The 10,772-nt window shown below is 35.4% G+C and overlaps 1 protein-coding gene across 2 annotated transcripts in view; it reads right to left on the reverse strand.

Annotated features, from left to right (window-relative positions):
- plpp1a (phospholipid phosphatase 1a) overlaps nucleotides 1-10,192 on the reverse strand; it is a 47,030-nt gene extending 36,838 nt beyond the window's left edge. For both annotated transcript variants that reach the window (XM_088909910.1, XM_088909909.1), the window contains exon 1: nucleotides 9,640-10,192. In XM_088909910.1, coding sequence (XP_088766036.1) covers nucleotides 9,640-9,697 — 58 coding nt within the window. In that variant the 5' untranslated portion in view covers nucleotides 9,698-10,192. The remainder of the gene's footprint in view (nucleotides 1-9,639) is intronic.
- Between the last annotated feature and the right edge of the window lie 580 nt (nucleotides 10,193-10,772).

Here is a 10,772-nt window from a genome sequence, read left to right on the forward strand (position 1 = left end):
GCTTTTTACATGAACTAATGCTAATATACACTTTAAGACACTGTATTAAGATTCAGAGCCATTAAAATTACCAACCGCAAACAGTACAATTTCTCCAATTCAGTTTACAGTTGGTACTCTGGATGACAGAGGTCAATCAGTTCTGGAAAAAGGTTGCAGACAAAGTTGAATATGTATGCATAATTTGTATAATTGTGTATTGCACATACTTGCAATAAAAACTCATGTTTCATTTTCAGCACCTGTATGCTTTTTAAAGAGATGGTGTAAATGTAAATAATGTATGTTTAAATATTACAACATTGCAAACTATTTGTACTTATTGTTACCTCCTCAGCATGAAATAGCAAAAAGTGTAATTGAAATGTTCATAGTAAAAATGTGAATCTATGAATTTGCATGTACAGAATGGCTCTGCACATGTAAAATGCAAACAAGTTTGCTGTATTTCATCATGCTGCCACAATACCACAGTTCAACAAAAGAGAGAGGGAACACACCCTAGGAATGCTGTTAGTAAGAACACTATTAAATCACTACAACATTCAGGGTTCATCCACCATCACTAAGCTTTAGGAATTCTGCCAGTTGACAGCGTGTGTTGTCCTAGAAGGGGCCACTTAAGGAATTACTTCTGAAAAGCAGCAATGGTGGCTGTTAATATACAGTAATTTGACCCCACAGAAGGTCCATAAATAATACAGTCGTCACATGACTCAGTTCTACTGATAATCAGGATCACATCATGTTCAAGAGCACTGGGCTGTCTGATTGCAGTTTATGCACCAACATGTTGTACTGTAAGGTGAGTGTTTTCTAATAAATTCAGATCAACACACTGTGTTTTAGAAGACTGTAAAATCTTAGGAAATCTGTACATAAAAGAGATTATGACAGATAATTGAGGTCTGAGATCCTAGGCAATTACTTTATGTTGGTGGGGCATTAATGCCAATGTTAATAGTCAAATTTACTGTATGTTGTTGATGTAGTGCACAGTATTACCTTGACATTCTGAAAGTTGTACTGTACTTGTTAAAGCAACCTCAATGTCAATATAATCCATTCATCTGGTACTTAAACTGGTACCAACACCATGCACTGAACACTTATATGAATGGATCTTAACTCAGCTGAGAACCTGTGATATAAAAATACATCAATGTCAACTACCAATGGTAGTCTGTAACAGAATAGAGGAATGTTACTGTTACAATACTGCTCTCTGTCTCTATCTCAGTTTAGCACCTTGTTTACATGCATGTGTCCAAATTAACACAAAAGGTAAAGATCGCTAATACAGGAGTACTTCGCTTTAATGCATTAAGTGACTCAAATCACAAGGAACAATTGAATGTCACCAGTAACGTTTACAATTGGTGAATTAATGCTACAGCCAATGAAATAACTTTGTTCAGTGTAATGTTTCTCATAAATCTGAGTTTTATTAAAAGAATTTTCCAATGAAATTATATATCCAGTACATACTATTAGACTTGACTGAATGTTGTTTTCAAATCTATCTTCATTCAATATGGAAGAACCAGAAGTGGGATGAGTGACAGCCAGATTTGTGGAGTCTGAAAAAACAACTGCACAAAGAATACTTAGCGGGGGAAACATAGGAAGAAAGAACCAAACCAGGTTAAGGGCCAATTTTTCTACTTTGGTAAGAATTTGTTTGTCAGTTAGCAATTGTTTTAGCCAGTAATTTACCTTTGTTTACCTTTAGAAAAAGCATACTTGTTTATATATATATACACAGTATTACATAATTATAACATGATTAAAAAACAACAGGAGGTAAAAACAAACACAGGTAAAAATAGATATTAGAAAGAGATACAGAAACATATTTGTGACAAAAACAGGAACCTTCTAGACAATGAAAGGTAAATGACTAATATACTAAATGAGTATTTCATACAGATGTTCACAAAAGGAATAAGTTAACTTCATGCCTCAGGCAGGAGAAGGTCAAAGTTGAACAGTTGTAAAATAGTGTTAAATAGTATTTGGATAGAACAGCATTTTGGTTGCTAGTAGCAGTCAACATTATAAATCCCCAAGGTTAGATTGTATCTTCCGAATCGTACATAAGGAAACAAGAGTTCCAAAATTCGTTGAAGACCAACAGATGGGAAAATTGTACTATAATACTAATAATACTTTAAAACCTATGGGACATTTTCATAAAAAGTGATAAAATGTAGTCAAGTAATTATAGATCAATAGGTCTGACTTCTATTATATACAAGGTCATGAAATCAAATACTAGAACTAAACTTGAGGGCCTACAGTATATAGAAATAATATAGGAAATAGACAAAATTGTTTAAAAATTTAAGTCTTGGTTAACTAACTTTATGTTCTTTGAACAAACAACAACCGTAATGGATACACACAGAACATATTATATGGTACTATATATTTAGATTTTCAGAAGGTTGATAAAGTTTTTCATAAACAATTAATTCTCAAACTGCAGGCCATAAGCATTCAGGGAAATACGAGTGGATTGACAATTGGTTATTAAATAGAAAACAGTGTAGAGATAAAGTTTAATACTAAAATTAGGGTATGTATTTAGTGTAGTACCATTTGAATCTGAACTAGGACAACCATTTTTCTTAAATTATATAATATTTTAATTTATGTTATGTTTTTAATTTGTCATAGTTAACAAAAACGTGTGCAGACATTACGAAATAAGGAGGATTAGGAAACACTGAAAAAATGGCAAATGAAATTAAATAAGATTAGATAAAATTCAAAACTTAGGTGATGTTGGCACATCGTTTACATTTTCTAAACAATGTGAGAAATCAAATAAGTCAAACAAAACGATATGACACATAGTTAAGACATAGACAATTATTTGTGTATTATATTGGTCACCACATTTTAGAAAGATAGTGCTGCTGTGGCAACTGAAGAGCTACCAGGGTGCAAGGCACTAATTCACCCAAAGGATTGTGGGAGTATGAAACAAGATATCCAGCAATGCTGTTGAAACTAATACCCTGGTTTCTTTCAAGAAGCTGCCGATAGAGATCCTTGAATCAATTAACTACTAACTACCACACAGTAGATGGGCTGAATGGCCTCCTCTTCTTTGGAACTTTTATGTTATGTTCTTAAATTATATAGCAGACCAGAGGAGAATCAACAGCAATGGACAACACATGAGATTACGTGTGCTACCTTAAATTTGTGCCATATGGAACAACATCAGTTTTATAATAATTCCAGGATTTCTCATTTCCAAGAATGAGGTTCCCAGTTGTCTAATTAGGTCATGATTATTCGGGTGACAATGCAGATGTGCATCATGGGTTATGTTTTAGCTATCCAGTCCCAGGAAAGCTGTCAAGAAAGTGTTAGATGCACATTGTGTGTAGACCCATTACAAGAGTAATGCCTGTATGTGAGTGTTATACCATTAAATACAAGAAATGTAAAAAAAAACTTTCGTTGTCTCCTTTGTTTTCACAGTCTCAGTTCTCTTCAAAAGAGATAACAAAAGAAATCTAAAGAAAGAGAATTGGACAAACCACATGAGCAGAAGAGAGACCTGGCTGTGAGAAGGGACTGAGCACACTTAATCTACTTTGCTGTCTATTATTACCATGAAATAAACTTTACTACAGTACAGTAGTGCTGCATTTCTAATAGTAATAAAGCCAAAACAAAAAAGTAAAGATAATGTGCTCTACTTAAAATGAAAAAATGAACTCTAATACAGGGTAACCTACTGTATAACTTCATAACAGGGTTTTGTTTGCACATGCAATAACTTGAATAATGAGAAAACAATGCTTTGTTTTAAGTTTACAGTATTCATCACATCACATTACTTTGAATTACTACTTATCCAATTCAGGGTCACGAGCCTATTTCTGGAAAGCACTGGGCGCAAGGTTAAATGTACCAGTCCATTCCAGGGCACACACAGACATGTACAGTATTCCTTTTACTATAAAAAATACTTGCCACCAATAAATACTAACACCATTTCTAAAACAGTTAACAGTCATAATAAAAATATTACTATGAAACACATTTCAACAGCTGCAGACCAATATTGTATCCACCCCATAAAATATTAAGTTCAAGCTACTTGACTGTCCAGATACCAAGGTTTTATTGTATAGCATGAAAATGGTCCTGAATGTCACAAAAGGCCAGTGCAACACAAGCAGATGATGTAGAACAATGACACCTCATGACACATCTTTTGCCCAGTCAAACACTGGGCATGAACTGCATTACTTAAACTTTCCTTATACAACAATCACAGTAGCTATTTAGACTCTATGCCAGAAATAGGCCACAATTGCCTAATCCACACAAGGCGTACAGAGTATGGACAAAATAATGGAAACACCTAATGCCACTGTACAAGTTGCATAGTTGTACATAAAGGACACACCTATTGAAAAGGACTGGTAATTTTAAGTAATTAAATTGCAACTGTGGGCGTTACAGTGGCACAGTGATTAGTATTGTTGCCTTGCAGTGCTGAGGCCCTGGGCTAAATTCTGGACTTGGAGTGCTGTCTTCACAAAGTTTAGATGTTCTCCCCATGTTTGAGTAATCTTCCTCCAGGTTCTCCAGTTTCCTCCCACACAGTCCAAAGACAAATGTGTAAATTAACTGGCTTCTGGGGAAACTGGCCCTGGTGTGAGTGTGTGCCTGTCTTTGTGTCTGTGTGTCTCCTGCAAAGGAATGGCATCCAGTCCAGGGTGTTTTCTTCTGTGTGCCCATTGCTTAGGCTCTGGCTCCCCTGCGACCCTGAACTGGATGCAGTGGTTATCGGATTGATGGATAAATCACAATTAAAAAGGATTCTACTTAATTTCATATTAATTTCAAAACTAATTGCCAATATATTTCAAAGCTCACCAACAGGGGTAGACAGACAGGAAGGACAGCCTTCAATCCACCCTGCCTATTCCCAGCTGTTTAACATGGTGATGGATCTGTTTTTGTATGGGCAGTCATCTGATGGGAGTCATTGGGTCTACGTATTACTCTGCATGCTAGAATTACGACCAAGGAATACAAAGCCATTTTAGTGTGACTAGTTGCACCATATGGTGTAAACATTGTTTGCTCAAAATGTTTCCATATTCTAAGATGATAAGGCTCCATGCACAGTGCTAAATAGATTCAACAGTGGTTTCACGAACACCAGGATGAAGTCAAACACCTTCAATGGCCTCCCCAATCACAAGATCTAAACATCATTTAACCTTTATGGGACACTCTGGAGCACAGAATGTAGTAGTTTTCCACCTCCTTCATCTCTCAAAGAACTGGAGGCTTTACTTCTTGAATAATAGTCCAATAGCTATCCAATCTAGAGGTCCCACTACAAACAGTTCAAAACTTGTAGAACTGTATTCCAAGAATGATTAAAGTGGTTTGGAAGGCAAAGGGCAGTCCAACTACTTATTAGTTAATAAATATTCATGCACTGTTTGGTGTTTCCATTATTTTGTCCACCCCCTGTACATACATCACAGCACTGAAGAAGGCCTACATTGCAAAGCAATGAACAATCTTGAGATTTTCCAGTACCATCTATGGTTTCTAGATAAGAAGGTCTTTTAGACTTGTGTGTCTATTTAAGTGACTTCTGTGTTAAAGTCTTGCCAGTGGGATTTCACATTGATTCACTTAGCTTTTACATTCGCAAACATTCTTAATCTCTTTACAAGTCATAAAACAAAAAAAATTCAATGTCACCAAACCACTGTATGAAATGTCTGCCTACATTTTGTATAACTTACAGTACTTATCTAAAACTTCAATCGCATCAAAATAGTTTAGGAGTTAACAAGTTACCAAAAACCTAATATTTCAGCTCCTGTAGCAGGCTGACTAGTATTTCTATTTTTTGTAAATTGAAAGCAAAGGAAATTTGAAGGAAAGGTAGATAGCATGGTTAACCATGGATATAAATATTGCTGTAAAGACTTGCAGCTTACTTTAAAACCTTCATAAGGGTACTGTTACAAAAATGTCATGAACCACTCTGCTATATTGATAGAATGGAAAGAGAATGACATCCAAAGTATTAATGCTATTCATTCAGTCATGTTAGCAATGAAATTGACAAGTAGTAGTTTCAGCAATATTTGCACTGAAAGTGTAATATAGAACCCAACATATGGATTTGGTTATGAGAGCTAACCTTACAGTTAAGTTCATATCACATTTATCTTCACTGTCTGCCAAAAAAAAACCAAAACTGATGTTCGCATTCATCACTATTTCTAAACTAACAAACTGCTTTACAACAGAGCATTTACCCATGCAGCTACCTTCAGAAATATCAGAGTTTTAGCCGAGGACGGATTTAATTTCTTCATAACTAAAAACCACAAACTGTGCATTTACTACGGCCTCTCTCAGTATTGAAGGCTTAACGTTAGCTTGTGGGTCTGTTTCAAAAGAAACAACATTAATACTTGGAAATAATGCTTCCTATTTATTGACGATATTTAATTTAATACAACTTTCAAATCTCTCATCTTTAAAAGTAATTGATGCAATACAAATGTCCATTTGTCACTAATTTTTTATCCTTTAACACATCATAGTTGTCCTCATCTAACCATTACACACAACTGTAACTTGATTAAGTGCAGTTAACTTGTTTCTAATTCTTTAAAGACCAATATAGCATTTGACAAACCAGGCTGATGCAATTATTTGTTCCAAACTCACAAAGAATAAAATGTTCTTCCTCCCATCTCTTAAAGAGCTAATCATTATCTCCAAGCGTAAGACAAATAAGGCATCAAATTCATCCTCATCACTCCTACACTGTGCTCATCTTGTAACATCAAGGACATTACAAACTTCATTCTATACACTCACATCCTAGAATAGACTACAACAATTAGCTGGTAAGGCAGAAGCAGAAAATCAGCTACATCATTTAACACAGAGAATATAACCAGGACCATCAACAGCTATGTAAATACATATCCACCCCTTTCAAACACAATGTACAATATAAGGAAATATGAGAATCCCTAGTACATCTTCTGGTCATTTTAAAAATTATTTTCATAAAGATGTTCATCATTACAAGGCATTTCATTCTGATTTTGTTCTGGTAATACTGTAAGTCAGGATTTCTTATCAAAGTAAAGTAAAGTAAAGCAACCCAAAACCTACACTTATACGCAAATAAACACACTTTTATGCTATCACACAAAACACAGACATACATTTACAAGTGTATTAAGCTATAACACTAACAGATTTGACAACAAGGCTGCATGAACAACAACACACATTTTTTAAGCAAATGTATGTTTTCCACAATAAAATTAGACTGAGGAGCCTTTTGGCACATAACCTGCTATTGGTTAAATTCAGACACAAAGTTACTTCCTGGCCTTGCTACAATATACAGTGTCTAAAAAAATGTTGGTGAACCACCTAGGCTGTTATTACCAATACTAATATTACTGATATCTTTTTACTAATGTAATTAGACCTTCATGAAAGCCTTCATAATAGATGAAGATAAATTAAAATAACATGATTATAACGCAATGATGTATTTTGATTACTTCCATCCATCCATTTTCTAAACCCTTTATCCAATACAGCATCTAGAGGGAGCTATCTCAGAAAGCAATGGGTGCAGAGCAGAGTACACCCTGGATGGAACACCAGTCTATTGCAGGGCACACACAGATACAAAGACATGAACACACCCACAACAGGGCCAGTTTTTCAGGAACTCAATTATCCTACCACTCTTTGGACTGTGGGGGGAAACCAGAGCACCCAGAGGAAACCCACGCTAACATGGGGAGAACCCCCTAACTTCACACAGATAGCACTACAGGTCCAGAATTGAACCCAGAAACTCTAGTGCTGGAATGTTAATCACTGCCCCAACACTAAATATCCTCATGTGAATATGTATACCCAGTAACAATGACTTCAACCAGACGTTTCCTGTAATTGTTTGTCTCGCATTGGCTTTTGTGAATTTTGTCCTATTCTTCCTTACAAAACTGCTTCATATCAGTGACATTTGAGGCCATGAACAGCTTACTTCAGGTTCTGCTATAACATTTCAGTGGGGTTTAGGTCTGGAATTTGAATTTGTCTATCCAAAATGATTTTTTTTTATTTTTCAGCCATGTTGTTGTATATCTGTGTATATACTTCGAATCATTCTCTACCTGCATGACCTACTTCCAGCTCTTCTTTAAAATTTCATATGAATATATGAAGAATGTGGACCAAGCTAGATTCCTTGGAGTTTGATATTCTTTTAAGGAAACAAGTGACTCATTGGTTATAAATGCAAACCCGACTTCACCAGGATATAACTAATTAGATTAAGGGCAATTCAACAAATACCATTAAGAAACCGCACTCAGTACATCTTACTCAACACAGATCATGTTTTATAAATCCACAGCATTTCGTCGCGTGGGGCGAGAGGTATATACACTAATAATGTATATTTATGTACAATATGTACATAAAAAGAACTTAAGACATTAAAGTTCAGCAATACAGGACAACCAATGTATATACTAAATATAAACCTAACGCTACAAACTGTAATTTGCGCTGCATCTATTACCAGGAAACACTGCAGCTTTGATACAAAACTATTTTAAGAACGTAGCATTTGAGCGACTAACTATACTGGTAGTAATAATTTGTTTCTTCGAAACACTCCTTGACAACCTTGTTATTTGATAAGAGTTGCGCATAAACTTTTTAATACAAGAGAGTAAACAATATGGTTACGATAATGCACGTTTATATCAATGGAGGAGAAAGATATCATTAGCACAAATACAGAACGATTTGCTGCGCTCCTATTATTATTTACCACTATTTTTCATACCTTCATGCCTACTGACATATATGTCAATAAAACCGTATTAATCATACAAAAACATAAATGCATTGCAAAATTTGTACATTTAAAAGATATTACTCGCAGCACACATGCAAAGTATATCCAGCTTCTGCTAATTACAGAATGGAAACAGTATCAAATAATCCACAAGCATGTTTAAACGCGCAGGCGTACTTTCAGTCAATGATCAAGACAAGAACTACAATTTAATGCAGTATTACAGTCCATATTCTAATTAGATTACCAACACCCTTCTAAGCAGAAGCTTTTGAGTGTTTTGCAGTTTTCTACAGCGCAACAGTTAAGAACCTCATAAACTCAGTATTCGTGAAATGTTGAGTCTTGTTACAAAGACACAAAGTCCTAACCATGTGTTAGTACTCAAAAGGATTCTAAACAGTTTCACACACACATTTCCACATATGTGTCTGTTTTCTATATAAATGCTCTGTTTTGTTTCTTATAGTATATTTATAATTAGAACATTTGTTCATGGTTCAAACGATTTTGGTTAGCTTGTTACCGTAGGTTTTACGGAGGCCTGTAATGATTTATGTATGTCTGTATAAACGCAGATCTCAAATCATGTCCATTGCATTTAACTACTTACAATATTAAGATATTTTATGTAATGCAAGAAATAGTCTAAGCACACCACATAACCATGAACTGTACGCCATAATTATTCAGTGGTCCAATTTTTATGTATTGCCGCATTAAATACATACCTAGAACAACACAGATTATATCAAGGACAACGAATGGGATTCCTGTTCCTTCAAACATGTTTGCTCTTCTTGCTCTTCAGTTCCCTATCAAATAGTCAATTGTTCCTTATATGGTGTTATGTTCTCAGAGGGTTTATCGGCGTCCCTTTAGAAAACTCAAGTCTAATACTTTATCTTCTGTGAATTAAGGCTTAAAATAAAACGAATACAAGCCGTTTGAATTCTTAAATTCTCGCAGACGACTATCTTTTTAATACATCGATTTCACTGGAGTTATTTTTAGGAAATAAGAATCTTCTTAATTTTACATATAACAAAAAGTGACCCTCACTCACTAAACTTGACCCACCCCCACCGTCTCATCAAGCACCAATTCTCTCTATTGTTGCCGATGCGGTGAAATCCAGTCCCGAACTAAGCTTGGAGAGATGATCCCTCAAAGATGTCATGTTGATAACTGTGGCAGGGATCAGGCGAGGAGCCTATCGCGTTCTTGCCAGAACAATACGAAACCCCTCGCCACGTCTAAATCGCTCCACCTTCTAAAGTCGTCGCGTATAGTTCAGCCCTGCCTACACTTCAGAGGTTAAACACTCCTCCGCTTGTACGTCAGTGCTGTTTGTTATTAACATAGGGATTTCCCCAGTATGGATTTGTATAACCCTTTAGTATATTATTTGTATTTTTTTAGTAGAATGGATTCCTTTTATTATGCTTTGAATACTGCACCTCATCTCAATTTGAAGAACACCATTAATAAAACAGTGGGAATCTAAGAAGAGATAAGAAGGATGCAGTCGCTTATTTTTCACGGGGCGATAATTGTACCTTTACAGAAATAAGAAAACGTCTGAAAAACGTCATCTGCCAAACATCAGAATTGAAAGCTGCCGAAAAGCAAATTAAATTTCTCCCTTTTCATCTCGGGAATTGTACACGGACTCTTTGGAATTCACACCTTTAATAGTAATCAAAGCGCCCAAATCCAACTAATGTCATACACATGAAGCAACATTTCAAGTAGCTGGTTTGTTGAACGTTATACCAGGTCTAATCCGAATTAATTCCACATCTGTTCAAAGCTATGAGGTGTAATTGTATACCTTGTACCCATATGCACATCTATGCAAATT

Source organism: Atractosteus spatula, chromosome 3 (assembly GCF_055471065.1).
Source record: "Atractosteus spatula isolate fAtrSpa1 chromosome 3, fAtrSpa1.hap1, whole genome shotgun sequence".
NCBI lineage: Eukaryota > Metazoa > Chordata > Actinopteri > Semionotiformes > Lepisosteidae > Atractosteus > Atractosteus spatula.